Source organism: Manis pentadactyla, chromosome 1 (assembly GCF_030020395.1).
Source record: "Manis pentadactyla isolate mManPen7 chromosome 1, mManPen7.hap1, whole genome shotgun sequence".
NCBI lineage: Eukaryota > Metazoa > Chordata > Mammalia > Pholidota > Manidae > Manis > Manis pentadactyla.
Window position 1 is genome coordinate 83,620,194 of NC_080019.1, and position 23,844 is coordinate 83,644,037.

The following is a 23,844-nucleotide window of genomic DNA, read 5'->3' on the forward strand; positions in this document are numbered from 1 at the left end:
AATATAGATGAACCTTCCCCCTCCTACCTCCAGACTACACAAGGTTTTCTAATGTGCATAAGATACTGATGAACACAGCGAAGGGGATGATGGCCAAAAGTCTTACATGTTCATAGATGAAATGACAGAAAGCTGGCAATTAATATTTGCTCTGTTATGCCAGCAATAAATGAGCTGTACTGCAAACAGCAAGATCTTAAACTGCAAGCCTAGTGAGAACTCTCTTCTCTGTGCTTCCTGTTCTCTCAGAAGTGGCTTCAGAGCAGCAGTATTTCATGGGACGCGGCTGCAGGGCACTCACCTGGCTTTGGGTTTTCCTGCCTCTGCTGTCTCCTCCTTCAACTTGGAGTCATAGACCCTGCCGCTCAGCTCCACACAACCTCTTGTTTATCTCACCTTTTGGTATGCCTTGATGTTTTTCTCAGTGCCAAATTATACCCAAATTTCACACCATTTTCTCTATCCATATTTTGATGGGCCAAAGTGAGAATAATGAAAAGAAATATTTATTTACACTTTGTACATATTGACTTCAACAAACAAGAGAAGGCCAAGTGGCCTTTGACTCCTACACATCAGTGTAATCATAATATATGCGGACTTCCGATCTTCTGACACTTTGCAGTGATCTGATGCTTTCACTCCTGGTTCTGATATTTGATTTCTTGAAAAGTCTTCTTGAAAATGACCTACACATGAAAAAGTAAATTATTGGATCCAGGCACACATTGCATGCAGACAAGAAAAGTGTCATTTCTTTGCAGTAATATAGGATTTTGTGTGCAGATTCATCTAAAAGCCTGTCTAAGTGAATAAATGTAAAAGGAATTCTGCACAAGTGATATGGTAGAAAGCAGGTAAAAAACACAGCCACAACCACCCTGATGCTCTGGTTATGTTTTCGCTTTCTGCTTGACTGACTTATGAATTGCCTGCTGGATTTATGGATGTACCTGGAGATGGCTATGTAACATCCGATCAGTATAACGAGCACAGCCACAAACAAGCAGCTGTTGACATAAATGACTGCCTTATGCCATTTGACTCCCAGGGGACTTTTAAGTTTCATGCAGTCATGAATATTTTCCTTAGTCAGTTGACCATTTGTTAGAATCATGTTTGGCAAGGACAGAACAGCCATGATCAGCCAAACGCAAATAGATAAAACCTTTGTAAAGGTTATGCTGTACATGCGAGAGTCCCCAAATGGCTTAACCACCTTCAGATAGCGATCAATGCTTATCAGCCCAAGAAACACAATGGAAGTATACATGTTTGCATAAAATAAAACTGAAGTGTATCTGCAGAGGATAAACTTGAAGTACCAAGGTCCAAATCCGGCATCATGGACTATTCGAAATGGAAATGTCAGTGTCATTATGAGGTCAGCAACCACTATGTTTTTGAGATAAAATATGAAGCTGGTTTTATTCCTAATGTGGAAGAAGATCCACACTGCGAGGCCATTCAGCAAGATGCTTGCCACAAATATAATGAGGTAAAGCACAGGCAAGACGATAGTGTCAAATTCATTGTTAATGGTGGTGTTCTTTCCCGGTCCATCACTCATGTTACTTGGAGTGTGACTTCCTTGGTTGTGCAGGTCATCATCTGTAGGAGAAGTGGGGAGACATCATGTCAGTGCTTCACATGTGTGCCCCACAGACTGCTAGGCTCCCTTATGGGCTGCACTATTGTTGTTTGAGGCAAGTTTCAAAACACCTTTAGCAACTTAGTCAATGTGTAGTGCATTGTTAATGTTTTGAGTAGCCAAAGAATTGGTGGCCTTCTCCCCAAAACACCCATCCCTACCTTCCACACGCACATACACACATCGAAGCCCCTTGAGTAAAACGGGACACTTCTAGTTCTTGCTGCCAACCTTTTGAAAATTAGAATAAATACGCCAATGAAAATTATCCTGGTTTTTAATTCAGTGTTTGATATCATTAAAAATAGAATCAACAGAACCTGGGGGCAGGAAATTAAAATTTCCTGTAACAAAATAAAATGGCTAGCACGTGGTTATTCTTTTAGTATAGTCTGGCACATTCTCTGAAGTATCATTTTTTAATCCCAGTTTTAGGCTGTTGAATCATCAAGAATTGGGTAAGAGTAAAACTAGTGGGTCATTTTGAATTTTTTGCTCATGACTTTCTTATAGTACATAAGAACCTTTGAGAGATCATTGTTAGGACTGGAAACAAAAAGAAACCATTGTTCTTAATATCTAAGTTTATTATCAAGGAGGACAGTTTGTTAAAAATAATTGTAGGTTGGCACATGTTTTTATTTACAAAGTTAGATTATACCTCTTGCACTTACTATATAAAATTTGTAAACCTTTCATCTTTTGGGAACTTTTAGTTCATGTTAAACACCTACACTGTACGGCTCCATCATATAATCAGTGGCACTGTTTATGAGCATCGGATTTACATAGCAGCCATGAAAATGGGTCCCTCGGGTCCCTCACTGAGGGGAGCGAATCCAGTGGGCCACCCCAGCTTGGGCTGTGACCCCACACCATGTTCTCGCTGAGGCCTCACTCCCTTTCCAAGGACTGCTCCTAGCCAGGAACTGAGCACTGTGAGGAGGCTGAGGCGGGTCTGTGCTGGGGCAGGAGGTTTCCTCTGCCTGACGGCTTTGGCTGGAGGCCTCCCCATCAGTCTGGTAAGAACTGTCCTCAGGCTGTACTGCATCTGAACCTCCCTCCTCAGCCTCCTTGCTCCCCTCTCTTCTGCGCTGGAAACAGAACTGCATTTCAGCCTGCGATCCCTTGCAGGATTTTCCCCCAATAAATCTCTTGGCCATCCAGTTACATTTTGTCATCTGCTTTTTATGGCGGGGTGGGTAAAACCTGAACTAACGCATTTACAAATGAATGTTTTGGATGTTAAGGTTACAAGGAAGGTCATTTCTGAATTTTTACTCACTAATTAACGTTTACTATCATTCCAATTGGGTTTTGGAATGATTTTGTTTTAGAGGTTCGAGTACAAATTTAGCCCCCATTTCCCTACACAGCAGGCAATACAGTAGGTATTTTGGTTTCTTTCTTTGAAGAAGTGAAACAGGGAAGACAGTTTTGATGATTATAATCCAAAACAGGTTCTTAAATTGCTGCCTGAAATTTCAGTGTAGGCTCTTCCTAAGTAACCTTTGTCCTCTTTCAAATTCTTTCCCTTTTATTCCCTGCTTATAGTGTTTTTAAAAACTGGTTTTCCCAGCTTAAATATCCTCACACAGGCTAGTAATTTATTCCTGACTAGCCTGTTATGAGACCCACAGTATTATTAAGCTTTACAAGCTTGAAATGCCTGATTCAGCTGCCATCTTTATTACTGTTGCCAGTTTCAAATATTGTCTTGAACAGTATCATTCAAACCTCTTTTGACTTGATGAAGTGCCACAGACTTGGCTGGTTCTGCAGCCCATGATCCACATCTGCAGTCAGGCTATTAGAAGCTTCTAAAGATGTACAGTTTTACCTGGGTTAAGACATCTACTTGAATTAATTTACCCAATTAAATTTTTAGCAGTCACTTTTATGTAACCCAGAACAGAACCCTAAGGGAAATAGAGAGAGGTCAAGTAGGTTGTAATCAGGATAAGTGGTCCAATTCAGGGAGGGACATAGACTGAAAAGGGGCAGGCAGCTACATAATCTCCTGAAACACTGGCCGTGCCTTGTAACAACTACTGATGGCTTTGGAAGCCACTGTAAATGTAAATAGAATGGTCCATGAACTGTGGCATACCAATAGGCTTAGGGTATTTCAACTCTCAGTATCAGCTCACTGGGTCTGCTCTGCATATCCTTTGTGGAATGGAGGGCCCATACTTCCCAGGATTGGTTAGGGATTGTGTGTCTCCTTGGTATATCATAGTATATTAAAGTTTTAATCTGTGAACAAGCACTCTTATTAAATGACAATTTACTGATCAATTATGATTATTAAAGGTAGAGTCTTAAATCAGAGTGCCTCATAAATGTCTCATAAAGGATAAGTGTTAAGCACGAGTGGCCTCATTCCACAGTAGTTATAGAACTGTTTTGTGGCTTTGAGAGTCCGGCGTTGAGCTTGTTGATTGTGTCACTTCACAGTATTTGCTTCCTTAGTTTATATGTGGGATTAACATTTTGGAACATGGGATTTATTAATTCAGTGGGATAGGCTTGTGCTTGGTTATTGCTTCATTCACAAATTCCACATTTACAACGCAGCTTAAACAAATTAGTGGTTAAAGCCTGTTATGGGTTATTTTATGAAATAATACAGTAGAAAAAAAATGGTTCTTAAGAAGTAGAGAGAGCCATCTGTGGGTTTCCCTAGAAGGCTCAAAACTTAACAGGCAGCATTTTGTCTGATTTTTTTTTTTTTTTTTAAGAACTAAGTGTATGTCATATTCTTTCCTGTCAGCTATTCCCATCATTTCTTCTCTTCTATATCATAGCTCTGGAGTTTTTCAAAGCTTATGGATGTGCTCAGAAGCATTTTTTTTGTACAATGTCCTGCTCAGGAACAATGACCATTAAAACTGAATGACTTTCTTCACTCAGGTAGTTTTAAAATATTGTTCTTCACTGTCAATAAAGAACTTGACTAAAGGAACATTTTTAATGACAGGTAGCTTAGTGATTCAATTAATAAAAATTTAAAGGTGTTTTTACAGTGTAAAGGCTGTTTTCTCACATACTCCTTGTTACCTAGGATAGTATTACCTGTATTACTTAGTGCAGAGCTTAAAAATCCCTTTGTTATTCTCTGTCCTGTCCACCCCCACCATCTCCTTTTAAATTAGCAAAGACAGTGACATAAGAACTCTAGTCCATAGTAAATTACCATTTTGTGCCAGTGTGTGTATGTGTGAGTGGTATTGTGGTATGTGTGTTGGTTTGTGGCTGTCTGTGTTTGTGTGTAAGGGGGATTGTGTGTGTGCCTGTGTGTGTTGGAGAAATGGATGACATTATAGCCAGCAACAGCATTAACCGTACGTGGCTACTCTATTGGACAGTGAAGACCAAGGCCATCTTCATCGTTGCAGAGTCTTATTTGACAGCACTGGGTTAGTCACTTCATGACTTTGTAGACTGGAATAAATAGTAGCCATTTAGCTGGATCTCCAAGAGTTAAATTTGCTATGAACAGTATTTGCACTTAGTAGGTGTTCTCTCTGTAATGTAAGGCCCTAATTACCATTTGTCTCATGAATAGCAGTCACCTTATGAGCGATAGAAAGAGTGGTGAAGAATCTTGGTCCTTCTGCTTTTGGTGAAGCTACATTATTGCTCATTGGGGTGTGTCACCCTTTGGCACAACATGTGAAAGTAACAACATGTCACTGTTCTACCTGTCAGGTGGGAATGAAGTATTAAAGTTATGCAAATTACAGGGTGTCGCTAACCATGGCACAGCTGCCCTTGTGTGATTATTTTCTAACTAGTTACCTAGTACAATAGGTAGATGTCGTTTTTGGCCTCTTTGGGAACCTCAGTGAACCTCAGTTTAGGTATTACATCTGGAAAGTAACACATACATTAGTTTGGATATAAAAATATTCCCCAGCTGTTATTAACTGAATTTTCCTTGTCCTTTTAGAGATGGTTCCTAGATGAAACAAAGCTTAAAATGAAGTGATAGCAAACTAAATGTCTCTCAGTGATGTCATCCTGCATGTCTGCTGTATTATACTTAATGAAAGGCCAGGTAAATGCTGATTAATTTTGTTAGTTGATTTGGTGGCCAATTAAAACACCAAAATTGCCACATAGTATAAATAACAGTTATTGATGAAGTAAGATTTTCTTTGCAAGTTTTCCTATGGCTTTCTTACCTGGTAATTTTGTGAGTGTCAAGTTGAGCCCCATTCTTTAGTTGTGATGGACTGTAAGTAAAAATATGTGTCAGGAAACACTTGGGGAAGATTGAGGCAGGGGTTCAGCATAGGTTATACCTGGCTTGATTTCTAGGGGAAAAAGGGAAGAAGAAGAAAAGAAGTTGGGAAGGAATTTGAACACAGAGTATTTTTTGTTTGTTTGTTTGTTTAAAAAATCTCTATGTAATCAATATATATAAGCATCCATGATTCAGAAAAAGCATAATCTTTGTATATGAACATCAGAGCCACACGGTAGGTCTATTTTTGTGTCCTCTTTCAGCCTGCCGTGAAGCATGGGCCAGTTCTGTGTATGCCATCCATCTGAGTCCCACTGCATGGCTGTGGGAAAGTTACTTAACATCTCTGTGATTCAGTGGCCTTGTCTCTGAAATGAAAATGATGATCATCGTACCACAGGACTATAATAAGGATTATGTGAGATAATCCGTAAAAGCACTTGCAGAATATGGGTCCAAGAACGCATGTGGGACACGCTAGCTTATGTCTTCTCATCCCTGCTTCTATTTCATGCTTCCCACCCCCTGAACAGATAATTAAATGTATCTATGATGTGACTTGTACACAACTAGAGATTGTTAAAACATTTTTAAAAACATCTAGCACTGATATATGTGAAAGTATTTTATAAGCTCAAAAGCATTCAGCATCCTATTCTTTTTGTAATCTCTGGGGTTCTGGTTCTGGCCTTACACCAACCAGCTTTGTGACCTCCATCAAGTCACCTGACCATTCCAAATTGGACTAAAGTACCTAGAAAATCTCTTATCAGGACTCAAATTTGCCTGAGCTTCTGGTTTCCTCGAACATTGATTCCCATTAAGAATTTAGTATCATTTGAATGTCTGACTTGTAAGTACCAGTATTTCTTTATGATAACTGTATTCCATCCAACTTCCACATTTGACCACGAATGAATAATTCAATTGGCTTTGAGTGACTGTGTGTGATTTTGTCCAAACACCTTAATTTTTCTGAGCTTCAGATTCTTCAAAACATTTTTAAAATGGTTTACCTAAGACTGTATGTGTATATAACTTTGAATGCTATAAAACTTTTCCCCCTCTTCTCCTTCAGCAGCCACATCAATTTTCTGTTTCCTGGCTTCCCTCAGGTGTTTTATCAAAGGGAGAAGAATTCTGGGAATGGTCTTGGGAATGGTCCTGGATAGTGTGCTGCTGAAGTCAGATGTGTTTATGGACTGGTGTGCTGTAGAGGAAGTTATGCTGTTTCTCATGAAATGAAACCATGTGAGACTCTCATGTCCCCTCCCTGATGTTGTTCATACACCACGCAGCTGCAGAGAGACCCCAAGTAACCTCATCCCCTCCAAATACAAAGCACCTTTTGGCTGGTGTAAGCAGTTACATTTGCTCAGTCAGCAGAGAAAGATTACTTCGGAGGCAAAAGGACATCCGTGAATTTGGCAGCCAGTGAAGAGGCTCTCTTTCTGCGACACTGTCCTTCTCTTCTGTTTCCTTGTATCACATGGAGCTTGGGTGCTGGATTTGGTAGTAGATGGAAAAAATGGTTTCCAAACTTTCTGTGATTTTTTTTTCCGGTACAGATTATCTTTTTTGTGAGTTTAGACATCTTATCTGTGCCTCACCTTGAACCGCAACAGTAAGTGGTACATAGCAGGCACTCAGAATACATTTTTTGGTTAATAGAACATAGGCAATAATAGTTACAGCTCTTAGCGTCCTTCCTTCTTGGGTGCCAGTGTTGTAGTATTTTTAAAGTGAGGCAAGGAGGTGAAACCCTACTTTCTTTTTGTTAAAGTTTACTGAGGAGAATGACTGAGGCAATTGGTTTTCTAAACTTTAAAATAACCCTCCTTGATTTCAGTAAACTTTCTTCCTTGAATGCAGCTTCTCATGGAAATATCTCAAGGGGTTGACTTGGTGAACACATCTTTCATTTTATGTTTGTTCCCAAGGTGGGTGGCTCTCCTCCTCTTGGCTTCAGTCATACCTTACTCAGTAACAGGGCCCCCAGTATGGCTCACCCCACTGGGGGAGAAACAGTGTCTAGAGGTGGAGGAGCTGCAAGCAGTCGGAGGAGGAATAATGGACAGTTAGCCTCTAAGGAAGAAACACAAAAGAGACTGGGAGAAAACATTTGCATATAACATTTCTGGTAAAGGATTTGTATTCAAAATATACAAAGAACTTTTACAACTTCCTAATAAGAAAATTACCCCGTTAAAAAATGGCCTAAAGATTTGTATAGACATTAGACACACATGCACAGATTATCTACATCATTTGTCACTGTGGAAATTCAAATAAAAACCACAACAAGATACTGTTTCACACCTACCAGAATGACTATAAATAGAAAAGACAATAACAACTGTTATCGAGGATGTGGAGAAACAGGAAACCTCATATATTGCTGATGGGAATTTAAATGATATGGCCACTTTGAAAACAGTTTGATAGTTTCTTAGAAAGCTAGACCTTTATTTGTCATACAACTAGCAGTTCCACTCATAGGTATCTGCCCAAGAGACATGAAAACGTAATAGCTATGCAAAGACTTGTATGCAAATGTTTTTATTCATAATAGCTAAAAGTCAAAACAACCCAAGTGTCAAATGATGAATGGGTAAACAAAATGTAGTATACAATATATACTACATTGGAATACTGTTCAGCAATAAAAAGAAATGAAGTACAGCTATAATAAGGATGAACCTCAGAAGCATTTAGTGAGGGAAAGAAGCCAGTTACGGAAGACTGCATGCCATTTAGGTGAAATGTCCAGAAAAGGCGAATCTATAGAGGCAGACAGTAGATTAGTTTTTGCCTAGGCTGGAGGTGGGAGTGGAGATTAAGTATAAGGGTGTGAGGGGTCTTTTTGAGTTGATATAAACTGGACTATGATGATGGTTGCACAACTATAACTTTACTACAAATCACTGAATTATACACTTAAAGTGGTAGAAAATTATGATATGTAAAGTATATCTCAAAGAAGTTAAGAAGGAAAGAAGTACATAGGAAAGAAAAGGAATAGAAATAGGCCAGCAACTTCACTGCAAGATGAGTCTTCAAGACAAGGAATGGTCAAATTAACACATTCCCTGTTCTCTGTTGGAGGAGGTAGTGAAACCCAAGTACATCTAGCAAGTACATGAGGGGCCCTGCTTAGTGATGTGATCTGTAGGATTCATTTATGAGTTTCTCCTTTTAGAATTGGGTCCAAAATCCAGAGGCTCTGGATATGGGTGATGATTTATACTTTTTGGTGATTTATGTTCTCATTCTCTTAATTATATGGAAGAATTGGGTTTTAATTGGTTCAGACATGGTATTTAGATTTTCTGGAACCAAGTTCGTGTTTCAGGTTTGGGAAATGAGATGTTTGATTCTCCTCTACTGGCTCCTCTGAGTTTCCTCTTGCCTTCTCCATCTGCTTTACTACCTTTTTAAAAATTTTGTTCCAAAAGAGGTTAGTTTTTTATCACCTATCAAGATGTCCAAGGAGGCAGTCCAGGGCTGTTGTAGTAACTCAGGAACCAAGCTCCTTCTTTCCTGTCTTTACTACCTTGTCTAAGTGAAGTGCTTCCCCAGATCTAGGCCTCAGTCCCTCATTCTTTTATTTCCTTTTTTTCTAGAGTGTTTAGTCATTGGATGGTCAGCCATCACCTCTCTCCCATAATCTCTCTTTCAGTCCATTGTGCCCACTGGAGTGAGCTATGTGTCTGTGTTCCTCACACTCAACATTTCTGCACTTTAACCGTTTTCCCATTCTTCAGCAGGAAGCCACTTTTCTTTTTATCCATATTTGTGCATATCTGCTTCATGTCCTCACTGAAAGAGTTCGAGGCCTCAGTGCTCTGTCAGTGGCTCTCTCTTCCTTGGCCTACAGTCCCTTACCTAGCCTCTGTTTTTCAGTTTCAATACCTCCTTTTTCTCCTGTCCTCACCTTGCTACTCCCACAGTCATCGTCTAGACCGAGGCCCTCCTTGTCGTATGTGTGGGGCACTATACTCACCTCCTCTCTGGTCTTTCTGTTCCTTGCTTCCTTCCTCTCAAATCTCTTCTGTTTTGTAGCTAGATTCCTTCTAAATAACCCAAATAAATGTGTCTTTCTTTTGCTCTCCAACTTTGAATTATTATGTGGTAGGGAAATTTTTGAATTATAATTACTAATTAAATAGAGTTATTTTTGTAGCATTTAAGATCATGGAGCATTGAAGCCAAAAGATGCTGGATTTTGATAATTAAAAGTTGGCGATAAAACTTTGGATAAATCTGCTTGTCCCATAATTAATATTTTGAATCACGGGGACAGTAAAATCAGCTCTGTAGCATCAGTATGACATTAAATGGAAGTATACATTAATAAATAAGTGCTTTAATTCCCATTAATCCTTGCTTAAATAAATTCAAAGATCATTTTCATCTGACTGGAAACTCTGTGTTAACCAAACTTTACTGTAAGGGAATACCTTGCATTCAGCTACCTGCTTTCTTAATACCCACTCCTGCTCTTGAATGACCTCCTTTCTCTCCCTCCTTACGGACCTTGGGAATCTCAGCCTCTCCTTCAATGCCAGCCATAATCTGACCTCTTCCATATGGTTATTTACTGAGAGTCTATTTGTGTTCCAAGCTCTGAGATTATCAAGATGAGGAGGGTAAAATTCTGTCCTTGTGGAGTTTAGAACCTAGTTGAGGATCCAGAAGTAAACAGACCACTGAGTACAAAGTGCCAGGTTTGGGTGCTGTGAAAATAAAGAGGTGGACCCTGATGAGGGGAACCTGGAAACAGGTTCCGTGGCAGCCGTAGTACCTGGGCTATGGCAAGTTGGCTGAAGGTCCCTTGGGAAAGGAACACGTGGAAGCACTATGTATGACCAAAGAAAGGATGCAGTGATCTCCTGGGCAGATGATGCCATTGAGTAATGTAAAGATGTGACAAATTTGAGGCATACTGAAGAATTAGTGGCTGTCTCTGTTGGTGAAAGGGAGGAGTGTGGGTGGCCTCTAAGCCATCTGGTAGCAGGCTTTGGTTTCTTGCACTGATGGTAGGACTGTGAGGGAGGATCACATAAAGGTTGGGTGGAGTTTGGTTTTGGATTTGTTGATTTCGGGATACCTGTGTATTACCCACGTGGAGATGTCTTCTAGGTAATTGACGATGGAGCACCAGGGGAGTGCTTCTGGCTGGTGATGTATTTTAAGGTCACTAGAGGATCAATGATAGGAAAAGTGTGGGAATGGATAGGATTTGCCCAGGTTGAACCTGCCCAGTAGAGTGAGAATAGGAGAGGGCTGGCATAGATGTTTTAAGGAGCAGTCCTAGGGAAAAGGAAGTCAGAGAGTTGGGTTATATCAGAAAAAAGGCTTTAGCCATGTGAACTGAGAAGAGAGTTTAAGAAATGAGAAGTGTGACTAATTTTATTCTGCAGGGAAGTCAAGTGACAGAGGTCAGCAAAGGGCGGTAGGATTCAGTAACAAAGAGGTCATCGTTCATTTTTGCCAGGGCCCTAGGTGCTGTGCAGGGCTGGGAGGTGTGAGGGAAAGGGGAGGGACTAGGGAGGGGGAGGGAATAGGAGCAGAAGCAGAGGTCTGATGACCAAGGGTTGAGTAATGCTTTTGAGGTGAGGAAGTAAGGGAGTGATTTCAGACAACGCTTCAAAAACACCATGCCTGTGCTGGGAAGGAGAGGGTGGGAGGCAGAGAGAGAGGACTAATGGAAGCTTTTGTTAAGCTTCTCATTTAGTGCCTTGCATTTAAAATACATTCCTTCTTAGCCTAAAAAAAACCCCTTATTTCTAGCCAAGTGTGGCAGCAGTGTGGAATGCATTATGGGATGACTGCGAGGTTAAAATGAGAATGTTTATGAAGCAATTTCCTAAGTCTTAAAAATTCTGTCACATATCATACGTACACAAGAGAATTTATTTGGTGATGATAGGTGGGGCACAGAGTGAACCCAGTTCTTAGCACCGTGTTTATGCTGATGCTGTTTGTGTGGTTTGTGGCCTCAGACACCCTGTGAGGAGCCATTTGACTGATCTTTTTGCTCAAAGCACTTGCCCTTCCTTTAAGGTGTCTCTGAGCCTCATGTGCCTGTTGACTGTCTTCACCATCTGTGCCTGAGCTGCAGGGCTCCCTGTGCAGATTTTCACAGAGTAGCTGTGCACCGTCTGCCTGTTCCAGCGCCAGCAGGGTGTTGCAATGAGCATTGCTTCAGCAGCAATAGTGGCTTGGTTCCCGGACCTCGCTCAGGGGTGGGAATCCTGTCGTGCTACCTCCTGCTCCCCCAGCTGAGAGCTGATGAAACCACTCAAGAATGTGATGTCTGTGGTAGGTGCGCAGACTTCACAGCCATTCCTGAGGTTAGATGGTATCAATGCTTAGAGACCTGTTTTTTAAAAATTTTTCAGCCACCCATTGAGATCATCCTTTGACTATTTTATGACTGTGTTGCTCTGTCATTGGTTGTAAGCTGGCTCTTTAAATGAGGATGGTGAAAAATATTAACATGTTTTCAGTGTCTCCTTAATTTTGGACCCTGAGCTTTGCTTGATGTCTCCTACAATCCTCAAAGCAGCGCTATGGCCTGCTGTTTTATTCCTCTTTCTCCCCCAGGTGGGAAGATACGAGATTCAGGCGTGCTAATTAACTTGCCTGACTCACACAGGGAGTAATGGATAAAGTCAGGATTCATCTGAGATCTGATTGAAACTGAAGCTGTCATTCTTTCTATTATACTGCTGTGGAGGAAAAAGGAAGAACGATTCTGGGGGTTAATTTTGGAGGGCAGAGGTGGGAGAGAAGTAGAGGGCTTGGGTGGTGAGGGGAGGTTTGTCTTTCCTTGAAGGAACCACTGATCTTCTAAACTGAAGATCTAGTTGTATTTGGCCTGAACAATGTTGAAAACATCAGGAAATTTCACATAACAATTCAGATTTGGATCCCATCTTGGAAAATGAGATGTGCCAACATCAAGTGCGAGTGATCCAGCAGTATTAGCTGCCTCTTCCCTCCGGGAAGTGTGCTCTCCAGGTCACCAGCCCATGGCGTGCTCCGTGGGTGCCCTGGGCTCCTCACATCAGGAGCTTTACCTGCCTGATCCTACAGTAGACACTTGATTTTGCAACCCTTGGTCTGTTTATCAATCTTACTTGACTGCATTTGACCTATATGGATCATCAAATGATCTACTTTGATTATAAATATATCTGTCTTTTCCTCTGCCCCCTCCCTAGCAACTCCTGATTTTTCTTTCTTTGGTGACCATAACTTAGCACTTTTTCCAAATGATTTTCCTGGCACCTCTTAGCAACCCCCAAAAATAGTGGCAGGAGATCTTGCTGTTTAGTTTACACCTGAGAATTAATTAATTGTCACAGTTGAGCTTTCCTCTGTGCACAGCCCTCTGCTGGGGTCTTTAAGCGACCAAGTTGGTTGGTAAACTGTTTTTGTGGCTGGGAACATGGAGATTCCCAGTCTCAAGGAAGGAGAGTTTATAAGTAGTGGCACGGAGGCTTGACCTCAGGTGTGCTGGATGCCCAAACCCTCGTTTCTCTGGACAGGTAGCGGAAGGACCGGGGGCAGCACCAGCATCCTTGGGCATGCAGCGTGCTCTTACAGTTCAACGGGCAAATCTCAGCATGGGTGGGGAGCTACTTGTGTCAAGCTGGAGAAGCTCCCTTCTCAGCCAGAGGAGCTGGCAGGTGTGCCAGCGAGGGCACAGCAATGTCTTCATTTTCCCTGGCCTCACGGTGTCCTATTATTGCCTTTCTAATCAAGACACGAAAGATAAATGCCAGTTAAATGCTTATTCCCTAGGTTCAGCTGTTATGTTTTGGGCTGATTATTTGATGGTGGTGGTTCTCAAATGCCAGAGTTGTATAGTATAATTACTTCTCTTATTTGTCCTCCACTTTCTAATTTGTTCCTAAAAGCTCACCTTCAAAAGTGTAAGAATTTCAGGTCTGAAGGGTAGTTTTTTCATCACTTTCTTACAGAAAAACTATGCTAAACTGGTAGGTCATATGGGAATACTGCTGTAGTCGTTAAATTTCAGTGGTAAATATGTAATGTTCATAAAAGCCATCTAATGCGATGCTTCTGGTGAAACGTACAACTTCTCTTGGATTTTGGAATCACCTGTAACCCAAGAATCTTTCCTAATTTCAACCTGAGAGAGAGAAAGATAGAATGTTTTCCAACACTAAGATACAGCTCTGCTGAAGGCCTTGGGAAAGAAACAAGTTACCTCACTAGGTACAATTTACTTCTTTTTATAATAGAATTAGGTCACTGTATTCATAAGGCACTTGATTAATGCATGCATAGAGTCAGTATTCCAAAGGTGCTGGAATGTAAAACACACAGCCCTTCATTCAGGTTTTTCAGGTACTAGCCTAAAGTTTGCTTTTCAAAATTGTGCTTGATATTTGTAACCTACAATTAGGCCTATTTTGGTTCACATTTGGATTTAACATGTTATTTTAATTTTTTTTTTCTGGTGACCTCTGATCACTTGTTTGCATATATATTTATTTTGGGAGGGGGATGGTATAAACTGAGTAGTAACCTCCCTAAAGGCAAGGTTTACATCTAATGCTTCTTTAAAACCTTAATTCCAAACCTGGTTATTCCCGTGAGGGACCAACTTGCCCAAAATCACAGAGACAGAGAGGAGGTAACTCCAGTTTTTGTGACCTCAGAGCAAGCTGCCTCCGTGTTGTGCTCATTGTCCTGATTCGTCGAACTTCAGAAGTATCCTGACCAGTGCCCTAAGGTAGGCAGGTGTTAAGTTTCTGGCTCACTCTTTGAGTCTTTTACCCTTGGCAAAGTACTTTACCTCTCAGCACTTGAGCTTGCTCATCTCTGAAATGAGGGAAATAGTAAATGCCTGGCCTAGCTCCCAAAGGTGCTGTGAGAATCTGGTGAGATTATGATATGTACGAAGTCAATTTTATATCATATGTGCTACAGTAACATGAAGGTGTATTTCATGGCAAATGCTTTTTTTCTGCTTGATAAAAAAGTTATTAATTGTATAGTTAAATTTTATTGTTTACTGAGTTGATATATTTTTTTTATTTCCTTTTTAGGCAATGTCTAATTTATACATAGCTAAATTCTGGATTACTGATATAAAGGAGGCTGGTCAGAGATGTAGTCCCTATAGCCAAAGTAGTGGTGTTAGATAAGTGTGTTCTAAGCCAAATGTATTTCACGTGACTTCTGGTCCCTTTAAAAAAATTTCCTAGTAGTCAAGACTCCAGGTAAAGTGTTGAGTTGGAAAGGGAGAGCCTGTGGGAAATGCATACTGCTTAAGGGTTACAGTTACTCTCCTCGGGGATGGAGCTGGTGTTGTCACTTGGCCTTTCTGGTAAGATCATTGTGGCTTTCTAGGCTGTGAAGGAGGGATAGGTACTCCTCAGGCCTCTCCCGACAGAATGGATGTCAGGCTAGCTGCCCTAATTCTTCAAATCACAGCTTAAGCAAACTGTATGCTATTTCAGTCAATGGAAGAAGACTGGTACCTAAGAGGCAAGTCTTCATTCGGTTTCATCCCTCACCTTAATGATAATTCAAAAGTGAGGTAATTCTAGATAAAATATAAAACTAGATAATTCTCTAGTGAGGTCTTCATACTAGTGGATATTTCACAATTTTTTTAGCACATTAAACCCTCACTGTTTCTCATTTTCTCCTCTCATAAGAGGAGAAATAAATGCTTCACCCCATACATATATAGTAAGAGGATCTAGCATCACATAGAGTTCATTTCATGTAATATAATAAATGTGTGAGTGCACGCATGTGCACACACACACACACATTTTTTTCAGTTCTTACTATCAGCTGGCATTTTGTTTGTGTTGCTGCTCAAACTAATGGAAATATTTGAATCAAAGTAATTCTGGGTTGATGTATAAAGATGGTAACTTACTCAACTAGGAGAAATAGTAACCTGTTTGTGTTATTACAATATTTCCCAAATGTGTTTTATTTCTCCACTTAATATCCTCATCCGTTACAGCCCTCATTGGCTTCCTATCTGGGAAAGGACACAACTCAAAGCCCTCTGTATATGCCCAAGACCTGACCTTGTCTACCTGCCCACGTGCAGCTCCCACACTCCTGCAGCAGGCCTCTCCTATCCACCTGGCCCTTTGTCCTGGAAATCATGACTCTCCCTTATCTACTAGGTAAGCCCCTTGCACAGCTTTCAAGTCTCAAGTCACCTGCCTCCCCAAAGCCTTCCATGTTTGCCCCCATACCATGTCATTGCCCTTCCATCCCTGTTAACTACTTGTTGCCCATTCCTCCAAGCTGTTGTATTGCATTTTCCTTGTTTGCCTAATCACCTGAGAGTCTCTGCATCCTGTCTTCTGAGTCCAGCAGAGTACCTGCAGGCACAGTGTCAGAGCTCAGTAAATACTCAAGTTTGTCAGGCTCTCGTGGAATGTGACTCTTTCTCTGACCTAATCTAATCTTGGTAGGCACCTGCCATTCTTCACTTCATGAGTACCCTCCTTTGCCTTCTGAACTAGAAGAGTTACAATCCAGGCTGGGCTGAGAGGGTAGGAATTGACAGCTGACCTTGTGTAAGGCATGGCCAAGGGCGAGGAGGAGGGCTTATCAAGCTCTGGCCTCTGACCTTTCTGCACAGCTCACTGTGAAGTCAGGGGTCTAAAGCAGACGGTCGCAAATCTAGATATGGCCCCATAGTTCACATCAGTGAGGGAAGTGAGCCCGGTAGAGAAGAAATCAGTAGTGCCTGTGTGCGAATAGAATACAGCTAACGGGAAGTGTTGGGAGATAGGAGGGCAGGAGGCTGCCATGAACTGGGATGTGGCCCTGCTCCTAGGCTCTGAGATGTTGCCACACAGGTGTGTGGGGCAACTGCCACCAGACCATCTGGTTTATAAGAAAAATGGATTTTATATAATGTATGAATTTTAAATTCTGGCTTAATTTTGTGAAAACACAGGCAGACCAAATAAAGTGTGTTTATAGATTACAACCTGTGACATCTAATTTCATGGTGGGGCTGTCCCAGGTCTCTCTTTTGGGTTATGGCTGTACCTTGTGGGCTTCTGCCTAGAGACTTGTTACCTGAAGTCTGCTTCAATCCCTTCCTTATTTTTACTGATTTCCCAGAACTTGATATTTTTATTTTTCTCTGAAATTGATGAGCTTATAAGAAAAGCTTGAGAAAAAAAAAAAAAGAAAAGCTTTGAGACAATTTACAGGATTTTAGAACTTAATGGCATTGTGTTTAATTTGGGATAAATGCTCCCTCAGAAGCTCTAATATTCCTTCTTCCTTGGTGCTAATGTATTTGGTTGAACCATATGGAAATGGTGCTTTTATAGGTCAAAATGGCATTTTTACATGGCTCAATCTAGTATGTCAAGCCCTTGTGAAATTTTGATACTTTGAATTAGGTAGACTGGGTAAAGGGGGCAGAGAGGTTATCCTAACGTCATTATGAAGAACAGTAGTATGATGAGAATACGTTGTCCCATCTGCCCCCATAGAATGACTCTGCCTGCATTGAGCTCTGAGTTGATACCTCCAGGTATTCAGGCCATTTCATTCTGCCTGCTCTTTGGGAATTCAGCACAAGTTTGTTTTTCTGTGTGAGGATTCATGAGAAAAAGTTCTTTCTAATCTACATATTGAGTTTAGTGTTCTTTTAAGCCTGCTACTAATTTATCAGAATGAAATCATTATGCCTTCTTGTCTTCCTGTTGTAGTTGAAATCTACCCTTTGTCAACATGCTACACAGAAGGAATGGATAGGAATTAATGCATTTGGCACACTAACTTCTCATATAGGTTTTAATTTCCCAACATTGGTTTTCCTAGGCTCCATTTTTCTTATTTAAAATTCATTTGAACTTCATATTAAGCATCTCTTTAAACTATCTTAAATCTTTTATTTTTGGCTGCGGGTTGTGGGGGAGGGACTAGGCAGGGCCTAAATAAATAGTCACATGAGTACATTGGAAAGAGCCTTTGTCTGGTGTGAAGTTAACTGGGTTATAACTTATGGAAGAGGAGGGGGAGACCGCCTGGGAAACGCACTGTGTCCTGATGGCTGGAGGGGTTGGGCTTTGCTACCCTAGTTGTGCTGCTGGGAATACCTTCCAGAATGGAGGGGGCATAAAGAGGCCAGCAGAGCAAGTGTCTGTGTGTCCTGGCAGTAACATATCAGGTGGCTTCGATTTTGAATACCCAAACTGATTTCTGCAGTGGCCAATTGTTTAGTGTCTGTCTGAAAAAACCACACAGACTGTAAACTCATTATAAACAGTATCCATGCTTGGTACCAGCATGACCTTGTAAAGGAATGGTTATATATCAGATACTCAGTATTTCTGAGTGTTAGGATGAAAACTAGAGCTAATACATGGGTTGTACTGTTGGCTATAGGCTCTGAGTGTGTACTTTTTTCCATATGTATGCATGAAAAGAGAAATGAATGTTGTTTTAGGTAAATGTTTTAGGGTAAATGCTACCTACTGGTTACCACTGAAGTCTCAGTTTGCTTAGAAATGTGGGTAATAGCAGTATATACCTTAAGGGTAATTATGTGTGTATATGTTTAATAATGTATGTTAAAATATACAGTAGTCTTGGGCACATACTTAGAAAAGGGAATATTGGTGTTGAATACATAATAATGTATTTTTTAAATAGTGATATTAATATGCTGGTACATTGATCTAATTTGATGGCTTTCACTATTTTTCATTTTGTTATTCATATTGCTACATATAATATGGGTACTATGTACACAGTTTTGGCATAGTGCGAGACTTTATTTGTCTAAAGTTTTCTTTGTCCAGGTCTTTAAAATGCTTGGTTGAGACAACCAAAAAATAATTATAGCTGTGATTATTTGGGATCTCGTGTTGTACTGTGAGCCCTGAGTAGCCACCTAGTACAAAGGACTGTCCTCTGTAGATACATGCAGTAAGTAATTAACTTTGCAGTTATTTCCAATTTGTCTTGTAGCCAATTTATCTGAATTGTCTTGAGAGGCCTATTGATGATTTGTTTGCAATTTCATTTATAACCTTTGCATCTGGAAGGTATGAGGAGGGACAGGTTTGGGCAGGTCAGACTCCAAAAGGACTGCGGCAGGCCCTAAAATGCCTGCAGTGTAGAGGCAACTCAGATTCATGCATTATTTTCTTGGACCTCTTCTGTGATCTCTCAGCCTGAGAACCACACGGCTGAGTGCTAACAGCCCCCAAGTATTTTCCTGTATTTTTCTTTCTTCATCTAGATCATAACACCCTTTAGTGCAGGGACCTTATATTATTTTGTTTCTACTGCTATTATACTGGCTTCTGCTTTGGGAGTACCAGATTCTTGATATATTTAGCGAAGGGTCCCCTCCAGACTCATGAACTTGAAAAGCAGAGTGCCATTCTGCTCTTTGTCCTCCAGAGAGTTGCTCTGGTGGCTGTAAGCCAGCAGTATCGTTAACCTGACAGCATGTTCAGGCTACAGGCAAAACTCTCTTTGGCAGCAGAACAGTCTGTGTTTTCCATCTTGATAGGCACATCAACAGTATTAATAATCATTAGGGTTTAGCAAATGCCAGTTAATATTATTGTATGCCTAGGACTATTCTAAATTATTTAGATACATTTTAATTGATTAAAAGGACACTTTATTCAAGTGCAGATCTGTTGCTTCTGTGGTCATGTTATCTAGCTCCTGTGCCTCAGTTTCCTCTTCTGTGAAACACTCATCATAGGATTGACTTGAGGACTGAGTGAGGTATTACCACAGTACTGCCTCATTCACTCCTTATAAATCTTTTATTGGAGCTTGACATATGATGAGAACTCACTCTTTAGAGTGGTAGTGAGAATAGTAGCCCACTTTTCAAAATGAAGAAACTGAGGCTTACCCGTCCCTTCAGCAGACATGTGTTGTCATCTGAGTGTTGGAGCTCACCCAGGATAACCCATCTCTTGGGGGCAGAGCCTGGACTGGAGCACGGGGTGGTCTGAGTGCTGTGGTCTGAACTGCCTTTGGCTACTGCTTCCATATGAGCTGAGAGTCTGTCTGCTGGTTACAGTCTGGTGTCTCTTTGGGGAAAACCAGGAAGTAAAGTGGCTCCAGCCTGGGTGCAGGGCATGATGCACTGAGACAGCCATTTATCTACTGCAAATAGTATAGTAAATAAATAAAAAAATTATATAATTTTACCTACTCAAGTACCCACAAAAAGGGGTCACTAAGCAAATAGTGAGTATACTCAGAACTTTAAAAAGTAGTGACTAAGAGCATGGTTGATCACATGCAGACATGTTTCCAGGTCAGAGCTCTGCTACCTACTGGTTACCACTGAAGGCTCAGTTTGCTCAGAAATGGGGGTAATAGCAGTATATACCTTAAGATTTTGTGTGTGTGTGTGTGTCTAATGTATGTTAAAATGTACAGTAGTCTTGGGCATATATTAAGCTATCAATATACAGATACAGTAATACTAAAACAAGTATTTAGTATTAAGGTTAGAGGGACAGTTTGTGCCATGTGAGTTCTATCTAGTACATTAGAACAAGTCATATAAGGCAGTATCTTCTTCCAAAATGGCAAAAATTATTATTAGAAATGTCCTTATAGGAAAAATTATGGAATCACTGATATGATTTAATGTGATATTTTATACCAAGTGAAACTTCAATAGTCCTCTTCAAATGCATTTTAATATAAAACTTTTTCATTTGATTAATAACATTAATGAAAGGTAAATTATGCTAATTAGGTATGAGATGGAGAATAAACATTCTGTTCTGCCCAAATTTGGCATAGAAGGAGGTAGAATGTTTGGAAGTCATTGCCAGGTCAGACAGGTATCTTGGTTAGCCACAGCCTGCAGCAGAAGGTTTGAGTCCTTTATCTGTTCACCTTGGTGCTTTCCCTGTGGTTCACTGCATCTAGACTTTAACCACAGCGTCATGGCTTCTCTATTTTCCCTCCTCTGCCTCAGATGGTCACAAGTGTAGGAACTGCAGTTGGCCCTTGCATATGTGTAAATGCAAAACTTCCCACCCAAGGAAGCGGGAGCAAACTATGTATCTCCATCCTGCCGAGGCTCTGGGGCCTGAAGAGGTTGAGGTTTGAATAACCTCCTACAGCTGGCTGGGACAGAAGAGGGAGGATCAGCCACCCTCATCATCTCTGGATCTGTTCAGCATCCCCTCCGGCATTCCTTTGTTTGGTTCAGGTGTTGGGTTCCTGATAAGCAACCCTAGCACCTCAGCAAATCACCTGGATGAAGGAGGTCTAGAGATGCAAGGTACCTCTAAAGAACACCCAATCTAAACCTCTCATTTTACTGTGAGGGAAGGTAGTGAGCACCTGGGGAAGTAAGAGGCTTGCCTCAGTCACACTGATAACTTTTTGCCAGTCATTGCTCAAAACCCAGTCTTTTTGCTGTGAGTCTCAGACTTTCTGCCCTAAACCAAATTACCGTCCCAGGCCTGTGCACAGAGCTCCCAGCTGATTTCACCTCACTTCTACCTTGCCTTTATCTTGCCTTTACCACCACTCCTTTCATTGTGCTTTGAGGGTGTTTCATGGGTTTTCCAAGTTTTTCTTAGTTTAGAGGCATACAAAGAACAAATGGCCATTCTTGTCTATTCTATCTTAAAAATTTCTGAGTACAGGGCTAGGCATGATATTTTTTGTTCTTAAAGGAAGTGAAACCCTAAGATATCCAGAAAGGAAGAGAAGCAGGCATTCTGAAAGTGGCACAAACACCACTAAACATTAATTCTATGTAGACTTCCTTCTCCCGCTCAGATCACTGAGTCCAGTCAGTCCTCTTGGCACACTATTGCTGGCTAGGAAAATTTCCTCTCAGTCTCTTCACAAAATAGTTAGGATTTTCTGACTAATTAACTTTTTTTTTTTTTTTTTTTTTTACTAGACAACACCTCTAAACAGGGTATTCAGCAATCTAACTACCTATCTAGCCCCCTTCACCATACCTAAAATGCCTTTCAAGGAGGTGTTAGATAAAACAGTCTTAGGAAAGGGTTTGCTTGACGGACGAAGAGAAAACATCTCCTTGATTTCTAACTTCAGAGAGGAAAGGCTGTTAACCTCAAACTGGCAGAAATAATGAGATGTAAAATAAGTGGTGTCTGGGTCCACGCCATATATTTTTGGAAATATAGAACCAAACTTTGGTAGTAAATTGGGGTTTCTGATTAGAATTATGAAAGAAAACTGTTGTTAAAGATGTTATGATACCTAATAAGAAAGCAGATTCAACTTACAAATTTAAAATTTTGTAGTAGATAAGTCTGAACCTAATCAATGAAAAAGTCATTCCCCTTCAGGCTCACCTATTTTTCAAAGTTTTTATAATGACTTAGAAGAGTTAAGGCTCCATGCACACTTCTTGTTTTCCTCAGTGAAGCCAAAACTTCCCTAACTGTTGGAATGTGGAACGGAGCTAAGCTGTTCCCGAGCTGTTTGTCAGGAGCCAGGCTGTTTTCTCTCTGCCTTTCCTGACATGTTTTAACACGATCTCATAAGGAATCAGAAAGAGGATCACCTTCTTCTTTGTGGTACAATGAGAAGATTGAGATTCTTTTATTAAAATGAATTAATTAGGACAGAAAGTCATCTTTTTTCTTTTGGTCTCTCCTTTAAGAAAATGTGAATGAAACATTATGAAACAAATTTTTGAGTCTTGGAACTTAGGATTTTACCCATTTAATAAAGTATATGTGATTAAAAATTTTTTCACTTAAATAGAAATTATTTCCAAAACGCTATTTCTACTTTTGAAGGCACGATAATGCGCTTTACATTTTCTGCCTGTCTGAGTTGGAAACAGTGAAGCTCCGTAAAGACGGATGGCCTGTTTTGGAAAGTGGTGCCTCCCAAAGAGGACTTACATATCTCATTCAGTTAACATTCCAATTTCTACTTTTCTTTAGATCTCAGATTAAAGCAAAAGTATAATTATGGTGTTAATCAGTGCTGTGTTCAATCAACCATGGCTTTTAAGAAAATTTAAAAAAAGAACTTTTCCATTTACCTTTCATTGCGGTAGCTGGCTGTCCATTCACCTGATACGGGTGTCTTCAAGTTGAAACAGGCTTCTCAACTCTAATTACGAATAAGTTTTGAGACTTAAGGTTAGCACAGAAGTGGGTTTTCTGGGAAAACATGAAAAATGAGCATTTTTCTCCTTTGCCAGAGAAGGTAGGTACTTCCCTACCCCCTTGAGATTGTCCTTTGAGACACGCTTTCAAATTCTCCTGCTCGTGAGCAAGTGGAGCAACTTGCTCTCTTGCTGATAAATGACTCACATCTGAGAGTAGGTGAGCTTTGTAGACTGGGGAAGAGCATTTCCTGAACCTGCAGGAATCAGACAGTGATTCACCTGAAGAGAGAACACAGAGGGCTGGAACACAGAAAGCTGGAGAACTCTTTAAGGAGGAGGGGATGAAGTCTCAGACCCAGTGTTTGGATTTTTTGGGCCTCCTATTGCTAATTAGAAAATATGCACTTACAGTCTTTCTGGTAATTAAACTTTGGATTAAAAAGAATCGTAATATACTTTATGAATGGCAGATCCTTTAAAAATGTTATTCTACATTAAAGACTAAAATTGAAATGTATTTATACTAGTGATTGATAACTTTGGAAATGTGTTGTCTCATTCAAGAACTTGGTAAAATCTATGGACCTATTTTCCCATATACACAAATATAAATGTTTAAAACATTTTGAAGTTATTTAGGGACTGAGTTCGCTTAATCCCTTGAATTCCATTTGAGCAAAGACAACTCTTACTCTTTTTAAAATGCTTCCTGCAATGATAAATGTATACAGTCAAATCACTTTTCTTATTTGTAATTAATTTTAGGACTTTTGGATAAAAATCTCCAAAAGATGCCAAGGTTTCCATGAA

General features: G+C 40.4%; 2 protein-coding genes across 6 annotated transcripts in view; one reads left to right on the forward strand and one right to left on the reverse strand.

Moving 5' to 3' along the window:
• Positions 1-23,844, forward strand: part of MED12L (mediator complex subunit 12L) — a 326,362-nt gene that overhangs the window by 192,207 nt on the left and 110,311 nt on the right.
• GPR87 (G protein-coupled receptor 87) lies at positions 491-23,246 on the reverse strand. 5 transcript variants are annotated; one of them, XM_057499150.1, is made up of 4 exons: positions 22,966-23,246; positions 19,816-20,072; positions 5,839-5,889; positions 491-1,611 (listed from the first exon to the last, which is right to left on the reverse strand). In XM_057499150.1, the coding sequence occupies exons 3-4, from the start codon at positions 5,870-5,872 to the stop codon at positions 569-571; spliced, it is 1,077 nt and encodes a 358-aa protein (XP_057355133.1). In that variant the 5' UTR covers positions 5,873-5,889; positions 19,816-20,072; positions 22,966-23,246; the 3' UTR covers positions 491-568. The 5 variants fall into 5 exon arrangements, with proteins under 5 accessions (XP_057355133.1, XP_057355137.1, XP_057355127.1 ...); XM_057499154.1 differs by lacking the exon at positions 19,816-20,072 and having other exon boundaries at positions 491-689; positions 1,326-1,611; positions 5,839-5,970; positions 22,966-23,245; XM_057499144.1 differs by lacking the exon at positions 19,816-20,072.

Coding starts and splice junctions, on each gene's coding strand:
- GPR87 (XM_057499144.1), bottom strand. CDS start 5,872: ATGGGGCTCAACTTGACACTCACAAAATTACCAG. Junction 1,612..5,838: donor GACACTCACAAAATTACCAG/GTAAGAAAGCCA, acceptor CTTCTCCTACAG/ATGATGACCTGCACAACCAA.